Source organism: Coniosporium apollinis, assembly GCF_000281105.1.
Source record: "Coniosporium apollinis CBS 100218 chromosome Unknown supercont1.23, whole genome shotgun sequence".
In the NCBI taxonomy this organism is placed as follows: Eukaryota; Fungi; Ascomycota; class Dothideomycetes; genus Coniosporium; species Coniosporium apollinis.
Genome location: NW_006913285.1, coordinates 269,387 through 295,455, shown reverse-complemented (window position 1 = coordinate 295,455; position 26,069 = coordinate 269,387). Strand labels below are relative to the sequence as shown.

The 26,069-nt window shown below is 51.6% G+C and overlaps 9 protein-coding genes across 9 annotated transcripts; 1 reads left to right on the top strand and 8 right to left on the bottom strand.

Annotated features, from left to right (window-relative positions):
- Positions 1–4,323: 4,323 nt before the first annotated feature.
- On the bottom strand, positions 4,324–5,369 carry W97_05075 (uncharacterized protein; the record flags this gene model as incomplete). Its single annotated transcript, XM_007782960.1, has 2 exons — positions 4,324–5,199; positions 5,262–5,369. The coding sequence occupies 2 exons, from the start codon at positions 5,367–5,369 to the stop codon at positions 4,324–4,326; spliced, it is 984 nt and encodes a 327-aa protein (XP_007781150.1).
- Positions 5,370–6,216: 847 nt separating this feature from the next.
- Positions 6,217–7,331, bottom strand: W97_05074 (uncharacterized protein; the record flags this gene model as incomplete). The annotated part of the gene is made up of 3 exons (XM_007782959.1): positions 6,217–6,814; positions 6,976–7,124; positions 7,176–7,331. 3 exons carry the CDS (start codon positions 7,329–7,331, stop codon positions 6,217–6,219), a joined length of 903 nt encoding a protein of 300 aa, XP_007781149.1.
- Positions 7,332–8,012: 681 nt separating this feature from the next.
- Positions 8,013–9,122, bottom strand: W97_05073 (uncharacterized protein; the record flags this gene model as incomplete). Its single annotated transcript, XM_007782958.1, has 2 exons — positions 8,013–8,882; positions 8,952–9,122. The coding sequence occupies 2 exons, from the start codon at positions 9,120–9,122 to the stop codon at positions 8,013–8,015; spliced, it is 1,041 nt and encodes a 346-aa protein (XP_007781148.1).
- A 723-nt stretch (positions 9,123–9,845) lies between these two features.
- Positions 9,846–10,814, bottom strand: W97_05072 (uncharacterized protein; the record flags this gene model as incomplete). The annotated part of the gene is made up of 1 exon (XM_007782957.1): positions 9,846–10,814. One exon carries the CDS (start codon positions 10,812–10,814, stop codon positions 9,846–9,848), a length of 969 nt encoding a protein of 322 aa, XP_007781147.1.
- A 1,216-nt stretch (positions 10,815–12,030) lies between these two features.
- On the top strand, positions 12,031–12,912 carry W97_05071 (uncharacterized protein; the record flags this gene model as incomplete). Its single annotated transcript, XM_007782956.1, has 2 exons — positions 12,031–12,243; positions 12,298–12,912. The coding sequence occupies 2 exons, from the start codon at positions 12,031–12,033 to the stop codon at positions 12,910–12,912; spliced, it is 828 nt and encodes a 275-aa protein (XP_007781146.1).
- A 4,096-nt stretch (positions 12,913–17,008) lies between these two features.
- W97_05070 (uncharacterized protein) lies at positions 17,009–18,263 on the bottom strand (the record flags this gene model as incomplete). The annotated part of the gene is made up of 2 exons (XM_007782955.1): positions 17,009–18,055; positions 18,111–18,263. 2 exons carry the CDS (start codon positions 18,261–18,263, stop codon positions 17,009–17,011), a joined length of 1,200 nt encoding a protein of 399 aa, XP_007781145.1.
- A 1,076-nt stretch (positions 18,264–19,339) lies between these two features.
- Positions 19,340–20,353, bottom strand: W97_05069 (uncharacterized protein; the record flags this gene model as incomplete). The annotated part of the gene is made up of 1 exon (XM_007782954.1): positions 19,340–20,353. One exon carries the CDS (start codon positions 20,351–20,353, stop codon positions 19,340–19,342), a length of 1,014 nt encoding a protein of 337 aa, XP_007781144.1.
- Positions 20,354–21,975: 1,622 nt separating this feature from the next.
- On the bottom strand, positions 21,976–22,758 carry W97_05068 (uncharacterized protein; the record flags this gene model as incomplete). Its single annotated transcript, XM_007782953.1, has 5 exons — positions 21,976–22,121; positions 22,183–22,365; positions 22,420–22,512; positions 22,565–22,637; positions 22,687–22,758. The coding sequence occupies 5 exons, from the start codon at positions 22,756–22,758 to the stop codon at positions 21,976–21,978; spliced, it is 567 nt and encodes a 188-aa protein (XP_007781143.1).
- A 1,383-nt stretch (positions 22,759–24,141) lies between these two features.
- On the bottom strand, positions 24,142–24,609 carry W97_05067 (uncharacterized protein; the record flags this gene model as incomplete). The annotated part of the gene is made up of 1 exon (XM_007782952.1): positions 24,142–24,609. The coding sequence occupies one exon, from the start codon at positions 24,607–24,609 to the stop codon at positions 24,142–24,144; it is 468 nt and encodes a 155-aa protein (XP_007781142.1).
- Between the last annotated feature and the right edge of the window lie 1,460 nt (positions 24,610–26,069).

Genomic DNA, 26,069 nt, shown 5'->3' with positions numbered 1-26,069 from the left:
CATTGTCTTATTCGTACAGCATCAACGATCCTGAGGACGACCGCACAGGTGAACTTTTCAGGATATCAAGGAACAGCTTGAAATGTATTATGCATACTCTTCGAAAAGAAGTGTGTAATATCTATCGCAGAAAGGGTGGTTAGCGTTTAATGTCGCAACAGCGCTACACGAGCTGGACAATGAGGTTTAAGAGGAACAACCCCAGAAGGACCAACAGTTTGCTAACATCAAGCTGAGTGCAAACTGACAGCACGTGGGGTTTGACGCCGGCTTTAGATCTGCTACAACCGTGCACCAAGAATCGCCCATCAAACCGCTCTGGCAAGTTTTGCTAATACCGTTTCCGTCCTGACAATTGCGTCGGCCACAATTCTGCCATGAAATCTACAGTGTCAGCAGCAGTGGGAATTGAGGACACCCCTTGGCCATCTGAGTGCGCGTGCACTTAGCGGTCGCCCGGGCCATGCTGCCCAGCGTCTTTTGATCTTCCCTGCGCAGGAACCCCTTGAATCCACCAAGCTGGGCATCAGCAGGCGGATAGACGATCGGACCTCCTGAACTGTCCCATTTCACACGCGATGCTCGGTCAAAGACCTCTTTCATGAGTTTAGCTGGATCAGAAACTATCAAGTCACCTCACGGTTGCGGAGCACGCTCGAGGGCGGCCATCGGCGTGAGATCACTCCTGATTGTCTTGTAAAAGTGACGGAGGCGACGGCCCTGTTCTTTGTTACCCATGAAAGTGCGCACCTAGCGTATTGCCCCAGCCATTTCTTAAACCTCGACGAAGGTAACGCCGGTGGCGCGTTGGTTCCGCATGTCCAGTGGGAAGAAGACGCCGTAGTACGCAGACGGCTAAGAACGTTGAACTACAACGACTGCTTTGGTGGGAACGGAGGTGGTTTCGTTATCAGTTGGTAGACGTCATAGTAGGCCGATGGCTATAGATACTGAGCCAGATGTTATCTTTGGTGGGATTGGAGACGAGTTCGTTCCTACTACAGCCGTACGGTGGGCAGAGATACTGATCAGCATCACCTCAAGCTGGCTAAACCTTTCTTCCGAACTCTGCAGGACACATTTAAGCCCACTCAATGAGGACGGAAATTTCCAATTGAGCAGAAGGGCAAAAGCCTCCCTGATTTTGATTTTCAGCGCGAATATGAACCATGAAAACGTGTCGTGTAGGGTCGATTCATCCTTCGATTCGGATATGGTATGCACGTATGAGCCGGCGCTCCACTTTCACAAGGGAGGTACTCTAAAGAGAGCTGCGAACCCGTGGTCAAAGGGCTCGTTGCGGTGGGATCCGCGTGCGAACCGGATAACCAGGCGCAATCGCATGCGGTGGGAGGTGTAGAAAGTTGTCGTGTGATAAGAATCAGTACTATTCACGGCTTCCACCATTTGAAATGCGGATGTCGGAGCAACCCACCCGAAGTGATGTTCCGCATATCCATAGTGCTCTTGTACTCCATGAAGCCGAAGCTATGCATGAGCTTGATCCTGGTTGTTTCGCCGGTGCCTCGCAGTCAGAAGGTCTAAACGATGCGTACTCAAGTGAGAGGTAAAGGTGCAGAGCGTGTGCCGTAAAGGATGAAGATCGGTTCCAGGTTTCTGGGCCGTTGCAGCAGCCTCAGCCCAGTGCTTGGTACCTGGATACCATGCAGTTCTTAGTTGGTGCAATGATTTGCCTACTTGATTGCCATCTCTGATAAGGCCTTGGCGCTGTGGTCCGCCTACATATGGAGCTTCCAACTCGATACGCAATCGGGAAAGCTGCTATTTGATTGGCGCAGCTACCCAGTATATGTGACAAGTGGAGCGAAGTCGGACGGGGTGTAAAGGCGCAGCTGAGGCTGCCCGATGCGATGCCTGGATCCAGAGATCTTGAGACTAGTTGGGTTTTTCAAATTGAGGCCTTGGAGACTCAAGGCTGTTGTGGTGGATGAGTAAGTGTTCCGAGTTGGACAGTGATCCGTGAGTGGGGTGTGTGGAGGTTATGAGAGAAGCTGCCGAGATGATTCTGTGTTACGGCGGTAGAGATAGCGAAAGCTGCTTTGTTAGCACCTTTTAACGTTGAGTCTGCCGGACTTGGATAAGAGAACTCAAGTACGAACAAGTGTGTGAAGGTGAGGCGGTCGGTTTGCAGTTGGAACTAGTCGATCTCGGTAGCGCCACGAAAGCAGAGGGCAGCGATGGCCATAGCAGTAGAGGAGAGGGTCAAGATATCAGGTATCTTGACTGTGAAGCCGCCTCTGCACGTCCGCTAGCGAATCCCGAAGAGAAGCGTAACGGCTGGACCACCCAACTCGGTGCTATCACGCCAGTCAGCTCCAATCTCCGCGCAATCAGAAGAGCAAAGAAGAAGGAAGAAGTGCTACTCACATCAGCTTACGGATCGCCCTTCAAGGGAATGTGGCGTGATGTGTTTCAACCTCATGCCAGCTAGATTCAACACCACAGCTATCAGGTACTCTTAAACCGCCCACGTAGTCCGTAGCGCATAGAATGTACTGTACTAGTTCCGTGTGGGCTAATGCCACTCAGGCTGAACTTCGAGAAGGACTTTGCCATCCGTGAGATGGATGAAGAAGAGGCGACCAGAGCGCGGTCGGATGGACTTGCGCTGTGACGGCGGTTGCACGTTATGTTTCGCGACCTTGGCAAACACTCATTTCAATGTGCTTCAGCAGATCAACGAAATGCGCCTGTTCAAGTCTTGAGTTCAAAGCTCTGAAGATTGTATGAGAAGCGTTGAAGATCGCCTAAGGAGACAAGTCTTCTGTTTACTATCTTATGAGAGGCAAAAAGCGTACTGCTAGTAGAGATAAAAAACAATGCGGTCGAGAAAGTTTCCGCAGAAGCTGTTGTGACCTCCATCTTCCCGAGCGCGCAAGCTCGCTCAAATCTCAATCGGCAGCTGTCGAACTCTCCACTGCTCCCACTCGTGATCAGGGTTCTGAACATACTCGCGAAACTTTGCTGTTACCGAAGTAGCACTGATGAACGCACCGTCATGCCGACATGCTCTTCGCTCATGCGCGCGTCTGAATTGGGGAGAAGCTGAGCAAGGAGAGCATCATTGGGAGATAGACAACGGATTTTTGATTTGAAAAGAGAGTTGACGGATGGCGAGCGCGAGATTCCTTATGTGTGGGTCCATGGCGAAGGCCTTGAGAACCTCTCAGCTTCCAGTTACTGTTCACAGAGTCAGTCTGGCTGATGTGTCCACACAAGATGCTCACTGTCGTACTGAAAAATCAGTTCTTTGTTTTCTTCTTTGTCCACGTCCGCATCTTCGACACAGCGTCGCAAGTAGCTAGGAAGCAGACGACGGCGACAGTCCTGGCGACGACCTTTAGGCGGAGCCTTGTAGCCATCACTGTAGGCTTCTCGACGAGGTATAAGGTTGAAATTCGCTGCAATAACGCTCAGGTAGAATCTGAAGAGAGTTGGATATTGAATACCCGTCTTAGTCGTGCGAGAGGAGAAATTTACATCAGCGGTGCTGCGTGCGGCTTGGCTCTGGTTGTTTCGCATCAGCCAGCATAGGGTGCCAGATACGCGCCTGATCCAAGAAACACTGCAGGATATTGAAGTGGAATTGGAATTCAGCTAGGCAAGTTGCTTGCTGCGGTGGCCTTGGCTTCGATCGCGGGGGAATGATTGCTCGGCACTGAACAGCTAGCCACGGAGACTTTTGAAAATGCTAAAGCTTTAGTTTTTAGGCGCTCTCATTCGGAGATACACTAAGCGAGTGCGGAGACAATCTTCGGGAGAGAATAAAACTGGATCAACTCACAACTCCCTCGCCTGGACAGAGAAGTCAAGAGGGAAGTAGACGCCTGTAGAATAGGAGTCTAGGCAGACACAATATATCTAGCCGTAGCAAGTGTGTGAGGCGGAAGGCGGCAACTGGCAGAGTGCTATTGGGGGTGGGGAGTGCAAAAGCTGGGATTCTTGGCAAGTGATGCCGCTGACAAAGGCATAGTTACTGCATCTACAAGGCCACAGAGAGGCATCATGAGGCTTTTCAAATCAGTACGGGCGTCAAATACTCTCTTCTGGGGTGCCCGCATGTAGTTGTCATCGTTGGTTGAGCCCGTTCAGTAGTATCAATGCAAAGCAACATATCTTGTCGCAAAACCAGCCAGAAGCTCAAAGCCTGAGTCGAATGCTCGTCTACCAGATGAGTACAGGAAACGTGTATCCAGATCGCTCCCTGTTCAGCTTCGTTCCAGTAACACGAAGCTTGTCAAGTGCCAGAATCTTGAGTCTTAACCTTCCTTTTGAACCTCCCTCAAGCTCTTGCGCCCTTCATCACAGGTCTCCAACCCATGGCCTCAGCCCATTGACCATAGCATCTTTTACGATGCCAGCCCATGCCCATGAATGCTCCGCCGTGATGATATCGACCTCCTTTGCCATGCTCACGACGTCAATCCTGTGCAGATATCGTCCGATCCATCGTGCCACAGCCGTGTCGAGTGCACGGTTATTATCATCAAGTTCGTAGCCGCTGAAGTCAAGCTCCAGCATCTTCAGGTTCTTGAATGGAAGCTCCTTGAGGATACTGAAGTGGTATTCGGCTCTCTCGTGCGACAACTCTACCTCTATCCACCGCACCTGCTCACGCTGCGGGGTGTTGCGCTGAACATACGGATGCACAACACGTCGGACAGGACTACTTAGTACTGCTGGAGGAGGCTGATTATTATCCAGCTTCTTGTTCATGATGCCCGGCAGCTCAATGATGATGCGGACCCTCCAGAGTAAAAGAAGCGGATCCGGTATGAAGGGGAACGTTGATCTGCATAATCCCGGTAGCCAGAGCACTCCACCGACCTGAGTGAGTATGGAGCGCTCCGGATTTGCCTCGACCCGAAAGCTCGCCGAAGGTAGCTGACGGGCATGGACACCCGGCGGCACTGGAAGGTAAGACTGGTGGTCCGTTCTTGATGTCGAAAAGACGAAGTGTTCTCGCGTGAGAAGGGCTCTCAGGCCGACCACGAGGAACCTATACGACACAGATAGGAACCTCAGGTTCCGAGGAGAGTGCATCTCTGTTGTGCCGCTAAAAACGAGACTGAGGATGTACTCGAAGATCTCATTTGGTAGCATCCAGGTAAGGTCTGGTCTTTCGGGATCGGGATCGACAATCAGAGGTCTTGTATCGCGGTGGCCTGCTTTCGCTTCCTGCGCATCAAGACTGTTAGCGAAACGGCTATCTATCTGAAGTAGAGCTGCATCCTTCTTACCCTTTGGGAAGCTCTAATTGCCAGCTTTTGCAGACCTTCAAACAGCGGTCGCCGTGGCTTAAACAAGCTCATGTACTTGTAGTACGAATCCATGGTCTCCTTCCGCATTTCGGGTGTAGAGCCCCAGAATGCTGTCCTAAGCAGTAGCTGGACAGTGTAATGGTCGGGAGTCACAAGTTGAGTTCCTGTTGTTGCCGTGGTCGCCATAGTCTTTCGAGTGTAAATCGCTGCTCTACTCAGACAAGAAGATTCGTTCAAGATAGAGGTCCTTCAAGTTCAAGTGGTGGAAGGATAATCTAAGGTTGTGGGGTGGAAATTGATTTGCTTCACGGATACCCTTACTGTTTCTTGGCAGCGATTCGACTCACCGTAATTATAAGGAAAGTGGATAGAATATATATTCACGGGCATAATGCTGAGCTTTACAGCCAAGCCAGCGCACACGGTCCTGGCAGTATAATGCCGAGTGGCAGATGCTGGATCATGCTTCGTTTATAGGGTTGAGATGTTTGCCGGATTGACGCTGAAGCAGGTCAAGTAGTGCTTGTCTGGAAGCCGCTACGAACTGTGGACCACGGAATGGTCGGGATACAACAGATTGAGTAAAGCGATCTCAACCGGCGACGATGGCGAATCAAGCATTGGTGTTAAAGCGAAGAAGAGCTTTGGCAAACACTATTTCAGCTTGCTTAGAAGCAGCTGATACTAGCGAAGTATACAACTCACCAGTCACGTTCGCTCTGCTACCGTCTAACAACCACTTGCGATTGCGGCAAGCTTAGTTACTGGCGTTTGATTGTTTTGTACGTATCACGGCATCATCTCATCGCCGCTCTTTCCTGCAAGATTCTGGAACGCTGGTCTGTGTTCTCTACGCGATGCAGCATTACGCAGTGACAAATCCAAACGCATTATCCAAAAAGTCTCCAAACTTCCGTGACCCACCTCGCGATCATTAAGCCGTGGCAAATGCAGCTGCACGAGGCGAGCCAGTCTCAAGGATCGCCTTGATGACCCGCACAATGTCTCGCTCTTCGCCCGGAAACCCGATCTGTCTTGTCCTCCTCCTGATCCGGATGCAACGCAAGTACTTCCCAATGCAAACTGCCCACAGCCATGCGCAATCCGGCGAGTTGTGAGTGCGGAGGCCACCAAAACCGAGCTCCAGCCTGTGAAAGTTGTTGAAAGGCAGCTCGTCTAGCACGCTGAGGTGGTAGTCCGCCTTGCAGAGCCTCATGTCCGCTAGATACCAGTCCGCCTTCTCATCCATAGAGGCACCCGTGGTGAGATACGGGTGCGTGAAGGGCAGATCTCTATAGCCAAAGCCAGGGCCCCTTCGTTGAATGGCAGGCCACAAGATGTGTACGATTGGCGGAAGGTCGAAGTTGATGCGCAGGTTTCTGATATAGACGAGGGGATCGGCTGAGAGACTCAGTGGTGAGAGCTTGGCCAAGGAGTCCAGCGCAAGGAGACCGGCAGTCTGCTGGAACTTTGAGACTTCTGGACTAACAATGTGATGGAGGGAGGTGTGGGAGTGGACGGGGATGTGCCCCCTATCAGCCATAACTCAGAAGCGCGGGCCTCACAACGTCCATCCAGCTCGGCGGAGGAGAATACGATCTGCTGGCTGCTGAGGATGCAGTGGATGCCGAGATTGAGTAGTTGGCGGCAAGCCATGAGTCCAGAGAGGTCTTCTATGTGGCGGGGATCTGACGCACTTTCGCAGAAAACGAAGTGCAAGATTCGGCCGAGGATCTCGTTCGGAAGTGATAATAGTGCTCGCTTCTCGGACTGATCTCGCGATGGGGTGTCAAGGTTGTCGTTGCTTGGGACGTTCCTCTGCACATCCATCGTCATCGAGTGCTACACAATATCAGCATAACTCGGCTAGTCACAAGTGATGGAAACTCTGACCATTGCAGAAAGATCCTCGAGAGCTCTCAGGAGTCTTGGTGTACTCCTTCCAGCCAGCATCAGCTCGTAGTACTCATCGGTCTTTCGACGGCGCTCGGCGGGAGAAGTAGCAGCGAGAATGTCCTCCAACAGCCTGCTTGGAGAGGATGTTGCCATTCCGGATGATGTATGTGAGATGCTGATAGCAAGAAATGGGTGTGCGACAGAAGAGGGGGTGAGTTTTCTGAAAAATGATGGGAAAGAGTAGGGGACAGGACTGAATAGTGAAAATGGATGTTGTGGGCAGAATGATGCTCTTACAATCACGTGTTTTTACTTCACAAGATCTCGGTGAAGCGCATGAATCTCGGTCCACCACGCAAGCATAAGTGCATCTATACGATACACTCTGATAATGATATACTCAATGCCTCGGCGAACTGCTTTAAGATATATTACCGAGTACTGGTGGAAGCTGTCCACGAATTGAAGTGTCATAGAGCTGTACATCAGCCGTCTATTATACATTCCCTATCTCTAGCAATTAAAAGCGGCCGGATTGAGGGACAAGCCTGTTGAATCGCCGAATGATGCATCAAACAGCGTAGCATCAGCTTGCGCAGTATCAGGCAGCAGGAGGAGGGTGGAAAGGTCAAGCACTCTCACAGATCGATTGCGTAACCTTTAGGGAGACATCAAACAGCCCACGAAGCGTGATATACTGCAGCTGCCTTACTCTATGGCATGACACCTCCAAACACTGAGTACCAATCTAAGGCTCAGCCAACAGAAATTTATCCCTGTCCTCAACTCATCAAGACCGACACGGCGAGATTTTGGGTTTCTTCCTGCGTGCTATCATGAACCCTCCGGTCCCCCAGTTTGGATAACATCCTCAAGCCAAGCCTTCAACTTAGGATCCTCATCCACCACCACAACCTCCTTCGCCATATCTCTGATCTTGATACCCCACAGAAACCAGCCGATCCATCTGCCCAGCAATTTCGCCGGCAGGCCCTTGCTCCGCTCATCAATGTTCCCGAAATGGAGCTCCAGCGTTCGCAGCCTCCTGAATGGTAGCTTGGTGAGGACACCCATGTGATAATGTGCCTTGTCCACCGTAAAATCGGCGTAATACCATTTGACCTTCTCCAGGTCTGGTACGGACGAGAAGTCCTGGGGATACGTGCAAAGGCGCTCATGGACGGTCGTGCCTGGTCCTGCGGCCATGCTGGGCTCGATTGGTTCGAGTTTGAGAGTTGGGATGTCGATATTGACGCGTAGCTTTGTGATGTGGGCGAGCGGATCGTGGATCGACATGAGTGGTAATAATCGGAGCAACGATCGAAGGTCTAGCAGGCCGCCCGTCTGCTTGAACTCTGAGGTTTCGGGATACTTGGTGATCTCAGTGGGGCCCATGGAGAATTCTGGAGGGTTTGGTGGCGTGACTTCTTCGGTGCAGACCGCGTGGGGGAAGGCGTCTCTTTCGCGGGATGAGAGGACGAATCGTTGGTTGCGGAGGAGATTACGGATGCCGACGTCGAGGAATAGGTGGCATACGGTGAGACATGGGAGATCGGCGATGTTGTAGACGCTCTTCGTACTTTCAAGGAGGAAGAGACAATCGTAGATGCGGTCTAACACCTCGTTCGGCATGGTTCTTAGGGAGGCTTTTTTCTTCTGGCTCTGCTCCGGCGACGAGACTTGAGGAGTGGCGGGAGCTGCGATCTATATGAAGATTGGCTTGTGAGTAAGTGCTTTTCTTCAACTCCGAAGAGGCATGTTGGGAGTACTTACTGGTGCTGCCGAGCTGGCTGCTGAGCTCTCAAGATCATGAAGCAGCTGGGGCTTTCTCTTCTCGGCAAGCATGAACGCGTAATATTTGTTCATCCGCAAGAGGCGCTCCTCCGCCGTGTCTGCGCGGAATGCACGCAGCAGGAACCATTTGGTTCTAGTTTCGAAAGACATCTCCGTGGCGTTGTCTTTGCGCGTTATGTTGTGGTGTTCTGCTTGAGTAATTTGTTTCGAAGTTGGATTAGAATTGGTTATGATTGGGACGTGCCAAGGCTTGGAGAAGATCGGGGAAGGCATAGAGTGAACATTATCTGGGAAACATCGTGGCACGTGCTCTACACCTTGTGGTTGGCTAATTTATGGAACTTTCAGGGGAGAGAACATTGTGTAATCCCGTGGGTAGTAGCATCAACCTCTATGGTAGCTGGTCTCTCGGTATCCGGAGTCACCCTTGGTTTGACTTTGTCAAGCGTATGCACCGCGAGGCTGAACAGCGCAAGATACACAGCTTGAGATAGGGTAAGACTTTTGCAACGAGATGTACCCAATACAAATCACCGAACGATATCTAAGTGTTCAGACCAAGCACATCCCTCATTCCAAGCAGACCATAAAAAGAGAAAGCAATGGGAAACACCTCCAAGCTGAACCACTACCGGAACTTGGAGTTCAGTTGGATGTCAAACTCTCATATCGCCAGAGTCTATCCTGGATGCTGCTAAACGGTTTTCTGATACGAGCCGCACTAATAGAGCTCCTCCTTTGATCCCTCAAAGCCAGATTGACATACCGAACACCAAATTCCAAGCTCTTCCCGATACGCCTGAGGCATCCAGATGTCAGAACCTCAACCCTCCAAGCCTCTCTCCAAGCGCTTGCAGACCATAGCGTCTATCTTCAGAGCGTCCCAATCCACGGCCTTGTCCCATTGGCAGCAGCATGCGCCATCATGTTCGCATACACCGGGTCGTACCTGATGTTCACCAACCTCGCCCTGCTGACAATATTGATACTATACAGGTATCTCCCCACCCATCGGGCCACTGCCATGTTCCACATCCTGGAAGGGTAGCGGGTGATAGTCCCATCTGGAGCCGCGAAACCAAGCTCTAGCACCTGAAGGTTTCGAAAAGGGAGCTCCGCTAACACACCAAGGTGGTATTTGGCTTTCTCGGCGGTGAGTTCAGCCTCCAACCACCGGCCAACTTCCCTCTTGTCGGCTTGGTGAGAGACAAAAGGATGTGAGACGCGGCGACGAGTAAAGACGAGTGTAGCTGCCGCCGCAAGGTTCGTACGCCGTTTCAACATCAGAAGGGGCGCCAGCTCGAAGGAGATGCTGAGCCTGGTGACTAGAGCCAGCGGGTCCGGCATAAGATGGAACGTCGATTGGCTCAGGGACTGTAGGGAGAGCACACTACCGGGCCGTTGTTCGAATGACGAGAAGTACGGCAGCGTGATCGGGTAGATGATAGGCGGAGCTATGAGCCTGGTGGTGGCGAGTGGTTGCCACTCGATGTTGGCGGTATCGGCGTAGTAGGTTCGGTCCGCTTGGGAGGAGTGGAAGGCAAATATTCTATTGGTGAGGAGATAGCGGACGCCTACTTCGAAGAAACGGTGGTTTACTCGGAGAGCCTGGAAGTCGTTCGGGCCAAGGAGTGTCGAGACACCATTGATGTCCGCTGCATCGTTGGCAGCAACGCTGAGGATACGCTCCAGGATCTCGTTCGGCACGGACAAGAAATAGTCTGGGGCTGCTGATGTTGATGACCACGAAGCGGCTGTGGTGGCTGTTTTACGGGCGACGTCCCAGAAGGACTGGAACATTTTGCGCACTCTGCCGTATTGGGGAAGCTGGGCGATCGGCATCGTAGGCTCATTGCACGATTTCTGTAATGCATTGTCAACAAAGAACTAGGCTTATCGGTGTCGAGGAAAGAGGTATACCGAAGAACTCAGCCTCTTACTCAGCGTCTCAAGGCCCCGGAACCACGCTGGTACCCGTTTGGAAGACAACAGGTATCTGTAGTAGGACACGATGAACTGACAGCGTTCTGTTGGTGTGGTGGCCTCAAATGCAGCTCGGTGTATCAGCTCGACGATGCGGGTATCGGGCTGGTGTGCCATATTTTCGAATTTCTGATCTGATTGTTCTAGCCAAGGACTGCGGTCTACAGTCCAAGCAAGACGGATCGCATATTTATGGAATTTTTTGCGAGCCAGTCACTTGACCCGAGCACAGATTCACCTAGGGTGGGCGAATGAGCCCTACAGTGTGAAGGTAGCGAGGCGCTAGCCCGTCTTGTCTCACCAAAAAAAAGGTTCAGCATCCACCAAGCGTACGTCAGATGAAACACTATACGGAATATACATAAGCATGATGGTTTTGGGTGTTATATCAGGAATCATGGCCTTATATAACTGCAATGTCTAGTGGTGATACCAATTAGGGCGTGCGGAGGATGTGAGCAACAACGGTGGCATAGCTGAATTGGACGGTGACAAGTTAGCGTACTACCAGATGAGTTGCCTTGCCCATATCTATACGATGGCCTCATGGGAATGCTTTACAGAATCAAACTTCTAATGCAACGTGATCCCGGGAGCAGACGCTACGATGTTTGGTATGCCAAACAGCAAATTGATTCCAAAAGGCATCACTGAAACTTCTATCCCCACTAGTATTAAGGCGTACGCTATTCCGCAAGTGATTGCCTGGGGTATCTGCAATCACGAGTAAAGTTAGTCAAGTTACACAAAGGATATAAGTAACAAACATAAGAGATCTGCGGGTAGATATAAAATGAAGTAGCTGGCGGATGAGGGATTGTAGAGGGACCTGTGTGAACAAATGCCTTCCCTGCCCTTAGATAGCTCTCTAGCCAGGTTACTTATCCTGATATATTGACGTCACATCGATATGTGGTGAGTGAAATATATGCCAAGAGCAAGTGATGGTGTGCTCGGGGCCGATCACCTTGTTGGAAGTGAGCTCGCCTTGCCCAATCTTTCGCACTTAAAACTGCGCTACTTGCCTCGCCGAGCCCAATCCTCAAGACAGTACAGTGTATCTGAAATCAGCATTATGGAAGAACGTAGGATCACCGGGAGAAACGGCGTGTTGTCTCATCCAGATCGACACATCCTCGAGTTACTACTATTCGCTGCTTTCGAGGCTAGAACACCTGCGGAGCGACTCGAGACGATGGTCTCATACTACGACTATGGGCTGATCTTTTGGGAGACTCCGGAGTTATTTACAAGCCTCCGCTGCCTGGCTCCAAAGGCACATGAGGCAGTATGTTCCCGTACATCCATTGCTGCACGTCGCGCTTGGGCTAAAGGTTTACAGGAATTGGAGAAGAGTCACTGTGTCCCGGAACTATCGAGTTCAGGGCACAAGGCCAACGAGGCAACATCGATGTCGTCTCTACCGAACGAGGTCCTCGACCAGATCTTCCGCCTGGTCCTTTCAGGTACCAAACCTGTCCTCGACAGACGATACGAAAAGCCTGTTGCTCGCTATAAGCTCTGTCATCTACAACAGATTCCGCTCCTCTTAGTATCGCATCAGTTTTTCGAACTCGGCGTTCGACATCTGCTCACGAAAGACTTCTTCGTGTTCGAATCTCAGAAGGCCGACCGGCAGTACTATGCCGACAGGGCCAATATGCAGCAGCAGCCTGGCGCACGCCCCGTTGCTCCGGATGACCTCTGGCCACTCTTTTATCCCATTGACACGCATTTTGCACAGAAAGACGGTGTCCTGCTACTGGACTCTTTGATCAAGACGCCGTTCCACCTCATCCCAGATCTGCTCCCTTTGATCACCAAGGTGTGCATCGAGATCGAGCTCCCGCCTATAAGAATGTTCTTCCGGCGGTCACGGGCCCAACCAGGGAACGGCAGCTTCGTGACTCATCCGTTTCTACAAGCGGATGCCTCGACAGCAGACGTTATGGAATGATTCAAGGTGGAGCTTACACCGCAGAAGGCTGAATACCACCTAGGCGTTCTGGCGGATATCCCCTTCAGGAACCTACAGCTTCTTCAGTTACACTTCCATTCCGCCATCTGCTCGGTCCTTGAACCAGAGTGTTGGGAGGCATTGGCACTATGGATCGGACGATATCTCCTTGAGATCAGCATCCTGGACATGGCTACAACGGTCCAGATCACGACGAACATGGATAATGAGAACATGGAGAGGCTTATTCGGAGCGCGATGGGTAAGCCGTCCACGGATCTGCTGTAAGGAAGATTGTCCAATCTCCAGACACTTCGTGGTAAAATTTCGTACTCCACAATTCCAGTTCTTAGCTAACGGAGGACCTTTAGGAGATAAGAAGCGAGCGTTCTGCAAACTGTCTCCGGTATATTAAGAACAGACTCGAGACTGAGAGCCCTGGCGTCGTGGAAGATCGCCAGCATGGAAGAAAGGTATCCGGGATATGGGTTTCCAACGACGAAGAGCACTGGAGGGTTACAGATAGCTCTCTTACATAGCTGGCTGTACCATCTGCTTTGGCGCTGCGTAACTGGGAGCAAGCCTTGAAATCTTCATTCCCGTATGTACCCACGTGCATGCCTCTTGCAACAGAGATCCGTATCCATTGCTAGGCAGATACTCGCAAACAGGACGCTTCTGAACCCGGCTTGATGATCTTAGAAGCTCCACTGATCAGTCTCCCAAGACTACTGAATCAGAGCATGAATCCATCTCCAATCGGTTTTGTCTCACCGCGTATTGTCAGACTCCCCAGCATCGCCTTTTAGTTAACTCGTTTCATTATCACGAAAACTGTGCCTTAGCGTACTCGACTTGACTTTTATTGAACACCACCGAGAGACCTACCCTTAAAGTTCATGAACCAGACAGGGGCCTAGACATTGTTCCAACACAGCCGAGATCATCGACCGCATATTGGGCTTCCTCCACTCCGAAAGCCGTTTTACAGGTCCTGGAACCCCACGGCTGAGCCAAATCTGCCACCTCTCGGCTCTGATAACCTGTCGTCTGCTCTTTCAGACTGGCGTCCGCAACATTCTCAGCAACCAGAGGTTCGAGTTCCCTAGCCATCAGTGCGGCTATGAACTTCGCGTCGACTCGCGGCAACTTCCCTGGCCAATGAGCAGACCATTAAACTTCTATAATGCTCGGCTCATCGCAGAACAGAGTACGATCATTCGAGCTTCGAACAACGGGACAGGCTGCTTTCCTTGAGCACACCCATTCCTCCACCACGCAGCATCTCGATGCCAAACCTTCTATCACTCATCACCCAAGTCCGTATCAATTTCAGACTGTCTTTCCCTCACATCGCACGCCGGTCACCAAAACCCCCTGCCGGAGCACGCTGGCCCAAGCGCCGCCGCAAGATCACGCATGCCTACCGCCTAGAAGATACGAAGTTACTAGTAAGCGTATGGCTCCCAGCTGAATATACCCACCAGAAAGCAGGGTACCTAGGAATTGGCTTCGGAGACTTCCTTCACTGGTATCTAACACCAATGCATGCCATCTCGGCCGCCTGGATCGCGCGGTATCTGCGTTGCAACCCGATCCGCAACACCGCTCGTGAAATGAGATTTCCAGAGGAGGATGAGCTCATCTCGGGACTCGTTCAGGAGGAGATTGACACTCCGGATGAGGATGGCCTTGAAGTGGCGCTTTGCTTTGATTGCAGTCTCAAATGGCTTCAGCGTAGTCTCAGCCGAGAGGTGCAACCGATCATCGTTGCTCGTAATGATGATGGCGCTTGAATTCACTGTTTTACCGCCGAGAAGTAAAGCGCGCGATGAAGCACTGTATTCTAGGAAACCTACACTGGAGGCGAGCTGGACCGAAGGAAGGAACCTGAATAGTTATGGTAGTGGATGCTTAACATCATCCTCGGTGCGAAGGCTTGTCTATACTGCCTCTGTATATGTATCACTATGAATAAATAAAACGAGCGTCCGCTACGGACCTTCTGAAGCTTTGGAAGCATATCTCGGCAACGTCTAATGTGATTGGGGATCATCGGCTCGATTCTGCGATTTCTTGGCGCTTTGATCTCTGTTTAGAAAGCGATGGAGCTTAGCCGGCCAGGTGAAAACTCCGTGAGATAACATTCCTCTTTCATATTTGGCTGGTTAGCACCAGCTAGCCTGTTGATGGATAGAATCCGCTCCGTAAGCAATACATCATCCGACCATCTCTTCCAGAGCACATCACACACATAATATTGTGCGTCAACACTGCGAACTCCATTCTACCCCTACGCCGCCTGTGGAGAACAGCTGCTGTGTTCGGAGACCCGAAATTATGCAACTCAAGGAACCGGACCCAACGGAGCCGATATACCTAAGCGACCGCCAAGTGAGCGAGATGGAGAAGTTGGTACGCCCCGTTCTTGAGGCCGCAACCCGAGAGGATCGATACCATAGGTGGAACGACTTCTACCGTACCTTGGCCTTGAGAAAGACTAGACCCGGTTTGCTGCAACGTCTCGTCAATCTGGCTTTGGCACCGGTAAATGAATCGAGAACAGTATGTGTCCTCCCAGAAACCAATCTTAACTATCTTGTTGCTGACACCGCTCGTTGCATCCAGGTAGTAATCGGACAGCCTGTTGTACCGGACAACCTTGAGGACAAGGCCTCGCTCCTGTCCTTGCCCAACGAGCTCATCGACCGCATATTCGATCATCTGCCCCGTGAAATCGGATGCTTTCCAGCGTTGCGCGTTTGTCACAGGTTTTTTCACATCGGTCTACGCCATGTCCTTCATAAGGATGTCTTCACCTTCACAAGCGCAGAACACGATTACACCTTCTCCCCAAGCAGCAGGCGGGTCCTCCGGCCAATGAGGCCTAATCTTCCAGATCACGTTCAGCTTTCTGTCTCGAGGCAACCAAACAGGCGCAAGTTTGAAACCAATGGCCGGACATTACTCGATACAGTTATCAAGTCACACTGTGTATTTGCTTTTGATCCTATGGCATTTATCATGAAGATCCACATCGTGTTCCACTTGCCGGAGCTGCTAGTGTATGCGCGCTTGCCAAGAAATCCCACGGGAAGTCCGCGGGGTAGCAGATCAGCTCGCGGCGGTAGAAGCTAAGCTGTACGAGCCGGAGGTTCTTGAAAGCCAGTGGGAGCACTTTCAGACATCCGAAATGGAGTTCTGCTCTCTGGTGTGGGACTTCGGATAACAGCCGTTCGATCGCTTGGTCGCGGGTATGGTCAGTCATGAGGTAGAGCCAACGCTCCCGCCTTGTTAGGCCACTATGGTTTTGCCTACGCGGTGTGGATCGGTCGATACCTGCATCACGTCAAGATCAAGGAGATTGTCAAGACGGTGGCGTTTCCGAAGAAAGGGGAGCTCATATCTGGCGTTCTTCACAAGATCATTGACGAGGGCTTCGACCTTTAAGATGGAGGTGCTCCTCTCGCTGAGTCTAGACTGCACGTATGAACTCAAGCGGAGCGTCGAGGGATCTTCTCCCATGGCCGGGTTCTAATCTCTCTTAGCTGTACTAGAGCATCTGTACCGAGGGAGGTCTCAGGTACTTGCTGCTGTGGCTTTTGCTCCTACTATGACTGTTGCTAAATGTAGTTTCACTTGGCTCTGGCGTTAGAAAGATTCTACTTTACGATGCTTCATAGCGCACCATGCTTGATGTTAAGTGATGGAGACTTGGGAGGTGAGATAACTGTGCCGCTGCATTAAGAGCTACGTGACAATGGGACTCTGTTCAATTCTTTCCAGCATCATGATTTCACGATAACATCGAAGTTAAAACCCTATTCTATGTCCATTCCCATTTGTTCCTTAGTACCCGCCAGCGCCTGCGATGATCCATCCGTTCTCGGCTTCATGAGTATGGCGGTGTCCTTTATTGCTCTCTCTGGAGATGTCCAATCGCCCAGCCCAGCCCACCCCTCCAAGCCATGATCGAGTGTTCCCTCGATGATTGACTATACCGTTACCGAGAGCTGGGATACATGACCACCCTCCAATTGAGCCTCGGTGCCACACGACCAAGATGTCGATCAAACAATAGCGTCAAGGTGCCCTTTCAAAGATCTTCAACGACGATTCTACGCATTTCCCCTTCCCTCCGTTTGAAGATATGTACACCATCAACTTCACCCTCAAAGCCACCATAGACCTCAGCTTCAAGGATGCGTGTTATCATCGGCAGCTCACTAGGAAACGCGACTGTCCGGGCCCGGCTCTTAAGATCTATCAACTGCACATATTCGCCAATCCAAATGGCCATAAAGACGTTGTTCTGCCTGTCCGTGGTATGGAGAGAGCGTCCGAAGCCGAGCTTCAGAGAGTGAAGATTCTCAAACGGAAGGTCTCTCAACACACCCATGTGGTAGTCCGCTTTCTCGACGGTGATCTCAGCAGGGAGCCAGGCCAACATCTCTGGACGGGAATCGTCAAACCAGTGCGGGTGTGAGATGCGGCGGGCTTCCCATGGTACGTTGACGCCGGTGGGATTGATCGAGGATCGTGACTTCATATTGATGGTCGGGATCTCAATGTCAATGCGCAGGTTCGTGATGAGGAACAGGGTGTTTGGGAAAAACACGATTGGTGATCGGATGAGAGACTCCAACGATAGGACGCCGCCGGTTTGGTCGAACTTTGATATGAACGGACGCGGTCTGGCGATGAGATGAGTCCTTGCAGGGAGCGTCGGCGTCATCGGCCATGGCAACTGGTTACAATCTGCGTAGAAGACATGGTCGTATTCCGAGCTGATGAACCGGAACTCGACGGTGTTGAGGAGGCTCCGGAGGCCAACTTGCAAGAACCTTCCACAGACAAGAAGTGCAGGGAGCTCATGGATTCGATGGAGGTGAGGCGTTCCGCTCTCGCTGGTTGACTCGATATCGAACAAGCAGCTGAAAACGCGGTCTAGAATCTCGTTCGGCATGCTCGTAAGGAATGCTTTCCTCTGCCGATCGGACTTCCGCACCAATTCGTGGAAGCTTCGAACTGCCTCTTCGACCTCTCGCTTGAGTATACTGTAGCCAGAACCCAGCATCCAGAAAGAGTCGCTCGCCTCTTGAGTGTCCCGCTCCAGACTGCTCAGATCGTCAAGCTGCTCCTGCTAATCGATCATCCACATCAGCGAGGACTCTGCCAGCATCGATAGGGTTACGTACCACTACCGCGGGCTCAGCTGTACGCGCAGCCAGCTGGTCCAATCCTTGTAGCAACCTCGGTCGACTCTTCCTTAGGCTCAGGTCGTTGTAATACACCGTCGTTCGGGCCAAGCGTTGTCCAGGCGTTGCTGCTTCGAACACATATCGCCGCATGGCTTGGGAGGTCGCCATTCTTACCGCCCTCTAAAGAACAAAGATGTGGTGCTGCTTTGTGGAACCGTGTCTTTTCTCCACCTGCGAGACGCTCTTCCAACGTACGGAGACACAGAAACTAAGCGGTATGGTCCTTTTACCGAGGGCGTGGCTGTATTTAAGTGTAGAAGGCAAGGTAGACTGCACGTTCGTGAGAGGTGTTTTTCTGTGTGCAGAGAGGCCCAAAAAGACTTGTTTTCTGGACTTAAGTTTGGCTGAGCAGGAGGGTGACAGGACTGAGACCCTGCAGGCCAGCAGGTTACTTCACAGAGTCTTGGCAACCACCACGCCAAGACTTATTATACACGGAGAATACGCCATTATAGATTCTAGAACCACAAAGAGCTTATACAATACCCAGCACAATGCAATATACACAAAGCCGCACCACCCATCGCCTCAGAGGTACAGAGGCGCAGAAGATCTTATAATGTTTCGACCAGCGGGTTTGAGCAAGCGACACATGATGGGCCCATTGTCCTGAACAACCTTGTTACTGATTGCGAGCAGGAGAGGGCAAACCAGACTCAGGGACAGCAGGTCGAGGCGGACCACAACTAACAGCCTCCCATTATTTCAAACTGATCACGCAGCACTCACAGAGGCAATCGCGAATGATCCCCACGCTCAGTCACCAGCAAATTAGATTGTCTCCAATCCCGACCGTTACCTACATCCGGTTTGAAAAGAATTGAGGCGGGGAGGACCAAGAGCATCAGATGCTATCCCGCAAGGTCGCTGCGAATGCAAGATCGAGACACTAGTATCGAGGGGACTCTCCTTGTTACGCAGCTCGTCTTGCTCTGTTAGATATCACTATGTAAGTCACGAACAAGATCGTACTGCTATAGGAACCATGGTATCTAGCTGAAGTTTCGTAAGAAGAGCCAGTGTTTATACAGAACCAAAATCCTTGCACAATCCAAACAGAAACAACCGCCGCCCACGAAGTATTCCAACGGTTGAACATATTTACCTCAAACGCCTGAGCACCACAGATGCGCCGCATCTATCCACTACTCAAGATTCATAACGTTCTACTCTTCTTGACTTGTATCAGACTCATCCTCGCTCGTGTTCAATTCCGTTGCAGCTGCGATACCATCACCAACTGCTACAGTCCCCCGGATCCTCTCAGCAACCCACTCGGACTGCACGCCGCAGACCCGGAAAGACGAGTGCACATGGACAGGTTGCTCTTTGACGAATCTGCACCACAGCCGCCGGAGCTGCGACCCCAGGTTGTCTTGGTCGTGGAAGAACTCAGTGCTGAATATCCTGCTCCAGCCGTACTTATTGATCGTTCTGCGACGAGCTCGGCGCTGCACAATAGTCAGGTTCCGCAGTCTAGTAAGGACATCTGGTAGAAGCGGACGGAGCGCTTCGCTGAGTGCGGAGGCAGGATGTTGCACTTCGTGGTCGGGATTTAGTTCGAAGATGATGACGAGATACCGAGGCGCGAACTTTGGAGCATCTGGGCTAGAGAAGGCTCCAAGTGTGAGGGCTGGATGCCCGATATCGTCCACATGAAGCGATCTGCGGTCGTCGCTTAGCTGGACGAAGATCCGCATGATCTCGTTGTCTAGGAGATGCTGGAGCATTGCATGGCGGGTTGCTTTGCTTGTGGCTAGGAGAGCCATAATGGATTCCCAGTCGGCATCGTCGAACTTGGTCAATGTCAAGTTGAAGTCCTCAGGACGGCGCTCGAGCCAGCCTAATTGTTTAGGATCAAACTTCTCGTCTTTGGCGATGTTGTCCAGGATCATCCGATGGAGTTCTTCTGTGAGTGTGGAGAAGATGTCCTTGCGTTCGGGCTCAGTCTCGATGCTGTCAGATGTGTCCCTAGCTGACTGCGTGTTGGTGGATGGTGATGAGCCGCCGACGCGTCGGCGTTTTGCAGGAGATTCGTTAGGCGATGAGATTGGTTTGCTTTCCATCTTGCGCTCAATCTTCGATCTTGTCTTCGACTTTTGATCTGATCTTGTCTTCAGTGTTGTCTTCGATTCTGACTTTGGTCCCGTCTTCGAGAAGCTGCTGTTATCCGTAGTCATGAAAGAGAGGAAGATCAAAATGGTGTGTGAGATACAAGGAACAAGGCTGGTGTACTTTCACCGTGGTCCAGTACCTGTGAAAATATACGATGTGCAAGAAAGCGTATACCATGTGACTGACAGCGCCTCCTCGACAGATTTCACCCTCGTCTTTCAAGCTGGGTGAAGCACATTTCAGTACTCCGCACCTTTTGTTAGCGGGTCCAAAGATGCGCCACTCTCTCAACCGTCACAGTTCCCCAAGCCGGCGATCGGTCCTCCGTCCAAGGCCAGGTAAGCGCATGACGCAGACGTCGAACTTGTCTTGATCATTTGCAGGATGCTCTTAGACGAAGCAGAGCCACAGGTCTGTAAATTGGCCCTCCATGAAGGCCTGATCTACATATCCAGACCTCGGTGATGAAGACCTTCGTCCGGCCATTGCTGCTCTTTGCTCTTCGCTGTGCGGGGCTGATCTCAAGCTTGAGACTCCAGGGTCGAATGAGCAGGCCTAGAAGCCGTCGGCTGAGGTTTATCTTGAGCAAAAAGCTGCTGCTTGAACTGACGTCGATATCGTACATACTATCAACGATCTTTGGATGCTCGGAAGTTGACTGACTGTAGCCGACCATCGCTAGGGCTTATAGGTCTATTGCCGTTTCTGAGGTCAACGATTGTAACCGAGTATCTTGGGGTGAAGGGGGAGCATCTTCAAAAATGATAGCATCAAAGACCAGATGGGAGTGGCCGATGTCGATATCATCAAAAACGGCGGTGCCGGAGACCCTGTGAAGAAGTACACGGAGACCCTCTCCATCTGGTAATTTTTGTGGTGGGAGCATCCCACTTAAAGGAAGAAGGATGTAGGTGTATCGCCAATGGTGATTGTTCTACCTGGTCAAGCTAGTTGCCTGCTCTCGGCTTTCTGCCAGTTTTCATCATCCGGACCAGCGAGTGAAAGAGGTATCAGAATGCTGGTGATGAGGGCTTAGTAGAGGATACTTGATGTCCTGGCAATTGAGTGGTCTTCTTAACCCCATCATCGGTTTCAAATCAGAACGCTAGAGCCTGCGAATACCACTTCGTCAGCATTTGCTCTCATTGGAAAATGGAAAACAGCGATGTCTCAGACAGCGTTTGCCTGTCCAATTGCATGTTGCAGACGAGAAGGCTTTGTGACTGGCCAGGTATTAAAAATGATCCAGAGACAGAAGGGACACGTAGTCTCTCTGTATTGTCGTGAACAAAGCGCTAGGCGGTCTAGTAGTATACAGGCGTCTAATAAAGCAGTCAAAGGAAGGGGCCACTGTCGAAAAGCCAATGAAGGCGATTGCCGAAACATTCCGGGAGAGAGCTGTGGAAACAGAAGACTAGTGACCAGTCTCATACGTCTCTACTGAGTCCGATCTCGAAGTTCTTCCTAGTGGATAGGATTAGCAACAATCAGGAAGAACATTCGAGTCTCCCGAGTGAGAACGCTACGTTTGGACTGTCTCTACGATCATGACACTTTATTCAAGCCACTGAATGGAGTAGAAGTACACTGATGCAAGCAGACCCCAGAGAGAAATCACCACCACTCAATGCTGCCTCATGACAACCATGCCACATGAGACGAGTGTCCTGGCTGACTCTACCGCCACCTATCCCAGCCTCTTGCGCTTGCGCTCATTATCTTCGCCCTCCTTGCGCTTCGCGATCTTAGACGGCGCCTCCGTCTCCTGAGTCTCATGCTTGGCCTTCTTCTTCGACGTATGGATGTGGTTCTCCTCAGGCGTGTTCTCGGCTGCTGAATCGGAGCAGGAGCATGTCAGCGAGCTCCAAAAGATCCAAAAGGCGCAATTGCTTACAAGGGGACAAGGTACGGGGTGTAGCGGCTGGAGCCTCGTCCTTGATGACCTCGACTGATTCAATATCGCGTCCACGGTTCTTTACGACGAGAAAGTTGCCAGTGGTGCCGGCCGGGGGCTTTTCGATCGGGACAAGATCGAATTCGAGCTTCACGTCTTTGCCGCGGATGAGCGCTGCCACGTCTGGCACTGGATGTTAGATCGGTAGCGGGCTGGAGCAGATGGAAGGTTACGCACCGTACTTGAACTTCACTGCCATGTAGAGCTCGCGATCGCGATCCTGCTTAGCCTGCGCGATCTCCTTGGCCCTAGTCAGGGCTTTCTCCTTTGCTTCAAGCCAGAAATGTCAGCGGCGCTTCATTGAGAGTCAAAGCTGTCATACCGGCAATCGCCATCTGCAAGACTTGTTCGGCTGACTCGACGTCGTGGGCAGCGAAGAAGATAGCCTTTTGAGCCTTTCTACAGCGTCAGTTATTACAAAGCAGATTTGTGGAGGAGACGTACGCTCTCCAACAACTGCTCCCGTGTCTTGCGCATGCCCTCGAGCTGCGACTCGGTCGTAGGGAGTTTGTCCATTTTCTGCGCTTATGCACTGGAAATTCGAGGAGCGAGAACAGGTGGAGAGGAAAAGTCTGGAAAGGGAGACAACAGGCACGATGTTTTGGTGTGTTGCTGGTTTGCAGGGAAGAACGCACGGAATCTGATTGAATGAGAATTCAAGCACATGTGCACTTGTGCGGAACAACGTGAATAGAACTCCAAAACACTTCACTCAGCCCTATACGCGTGCACGGAGCTCTTCTGAGTGAAGCCTTAGCTCTCCATCATCTGGAGCAAACAGGTCTCCCTACAAGACTTGATACAAAAATCAATCCTACACCTCTGCAACCGCAGGAACAAAGCAAGTACGGTGCTTTATTTTTATTGATTCACTCAATCTAACCCTAGTCTCCGGAACAAACTGCCAGGTTAACCAGGCGGGTTCGGCCAACCGCACTACGGTAGACAGATACCATCCCACGTACTCGATCAATATCTACTCGATTGATTCGGCGATAACTCCCCGCAAGATAACGACGAGGTGCATTTTCATGGAAACGACGACAAAGAACACGTTTTCGTGACCGACCACGCAACAGGCAAGCCACGAACCTCTCCCATCGCCGATCGGCCTCCGCTGTCGATATTGAAGCGCTAATTCGAATCGTAGGACGCGGGAAGCCCTTTTCAGCCACTACACTCGCAAAGCCAGGTCATATCTCTATGGCATATCTCACCCCGGCACCGGGTCCAAACCGTGGACACACCGTTATGCCAATGAATAGCGACTACGGGACTTGAATGGACTTCCAATGGCGCCAATACGGCTGGATCTCCGGGTCAGCTTGGATGGATGGACACAGTCCAGGTTGGAGAACGTACATTCTTTCCTTAGCCCCGACAGGTCTCTGCTCCCTTAATGGGTTCTCTCTTACACATTCAACAGAAGAATGTGACCAAGAACATGACCTAGGGTGCTCGAGGGAAAGCAGCGGAAGCCTCGGGCTAGACTCGCAGCTGAACAGGCTAGGCCATTAAGATTCAAGACACTTTAGTCAGCGGCTCGTGATGCAAACAGAAGTACTTGGATGAGATGGATTGGGTTCGAGTTCTCATCCAACTGCATTATACTATCAGATGATTGGTTTCAGCGGCTTCATACATGCACGATAGTTTCCCGTAATGCTACGATCACATCGGTTTTCTACTGCGTGGTCGTACCTCCCGATAGACTTTCCAACATCAACAGCGCTTCTCAACCCGGTATACCTGTAAACGATCCTTTCTCAACATGAAACTGGGTTACAAGTGGTCCCACGAAAGCCTTTGATGCCGCCTATCCAATACGATTGCTGAGCCAAATTTAGTCCCAAGACTCGGAAGTTCTCTCTCAGAAGACGCTATTAAAGCTTCAAGGCCCTATCGAACGCGGTGAATCTTCTCAAACCGACCCGTCATGAGCCACACCTCTCCTGTATCGCCACCCTCCTCATTTCGCAACTCGAAGTCTTGCAACCAAGCCGTCCACTTCGAGAAGTTTGCCAGAGCCTCTGCTTTCTCAAGCGTCCGCAGAGCTTTGTCAGTCAGCGCTGCCTTGCATACCAGCAGCGCGAACTCTCTGGCGTGTTCATCCGGCTCTAATCGGACGGGAGTATGAGAAACAAGCGGATTCTCCCCTGCCACAGCCTTATTCGGTGCTACAGCTTTCTCTGTTCCTACAAGTGCTGAATTCATATCTCGTTGCTTCCTGATTTCTGCATCCAGAGTCGTAACTTCCTTGGGATATTGCTTCAGCAGGACCTCCTCCATCTGCTTGTACCGTTCGGGTATTGGCAACAGGAGCACTTGACCAGGAACGCCGGGCGCTGGCGTGGTACGTGCTAACATCGTGTAGCCTGGCTGGGCCGCGGTCGTTGCTTTGAAGTAGGTTGCTTTGCCTGGCCATCGGTATTAGTAGTGTCGATTCGGGAGGCAGGAGAGGGAGCGCACCTGTTGCTTCTTCGAGGGCGAACACGACTTCATCGCCGTCTTTATCGACACTAACAGGGAATTGTAGATGCAAGTTTGATTCCTGGCCGCGATCAGCATCGATTCCTCATACAATGGCTAACCAAAGCTGGCGGCCAGATTGAGACACTGAGAGCTTGCTCACCATTGTTTGAGCTCTTCTGCTGTCGTCTTACAAGGCACTATAGACTTCGGATCTGCCTTCTTGTCCGCTGGATCAAAGAAACGAGGACGGTGTAATTTCGATGTCGCATCTTCGAGTGCGAAATGGTGTTCACCCAGATTCACTCACGTGACATCAACGACAGCACAATCCATTCAGTTCACACCACTCGTATGAAACCATATTTCACATGCTCTTGCGTATTGAAACAGTTCTTACATGCGTAACGGTCCCCATAACTGCTGAGATAGAGTCCTCGTCAAAGTCCCTACTAAATCTCACACCCCGAGAACAGCTAAACACCGCGATCGCTCACCCGGCCCGGCCAAGCAGTCGCATGACCATCCAAGCAAAGCAGCCGTACCTCGTATAATCCAGCCCTCCATCTCAAGCCCTCGCATTTCCCCGCGAACTGAATTGGCGTAGGCCTCAGAACCTACCGCGGCGCCGGCGTTCGCTTCAACCGTCGAGATGGCGCCTCCTTGCCCTATCCAGAAGCCACCCATCAGCTCTCTCCATATCACTCGACAAGCTAACAACAAGCCTACTTTAGTACTCTACTCTCCTTCTACCCTACTCTCCTTCTGTCTATCTCTCCTTCCACCCTACCTCGCCTCCCCTCCCCGCCCGACCACAACAGCCACAACGGCCCGCCTCCTCACCCCGCCCACCGCAATCAGCGCAGCGGCATCGTACCGCCTTACCGCAGGATCGATGTCTTCGCGTGAGACCCACTCCGGAGGGTGGTCTTGCTAGCCGTAGTACTCGATGCAGTATATGACGTGCTTGCTGTTGTTCTTCGTGGCCATGATATTGTTCTTCGTGGTCTGGTGTTGTTCTTCATGGCCTTGCTGTCATTCTCAGCAACCTACTTACCGCTCTTCTCAGCGCTCCGGGCAGGATTCGAGAAGATCGGGAAGCGCAGATCCCGGCCCAGGATGCGGCCGATGAGGTATTGGCTGATGTTGTCCCGGTCGGTGCGGACGGGTTGTCGGCGTCGGCGTGCGCATCTCTGCTGATCTTTAGGGATGGTTCGGGAAGGTTTGTTGTGGATATATGTGGAGGTGCGGGCTTGGTAGAGGAGACTGGTGCTGATGGTCGTTGTGCTTGCCAGAGGCTCTCGATGGTCTTGAGGCGACTTCTTGGGCGCGCGTTTGAGGGATAGATGAGATGGGCT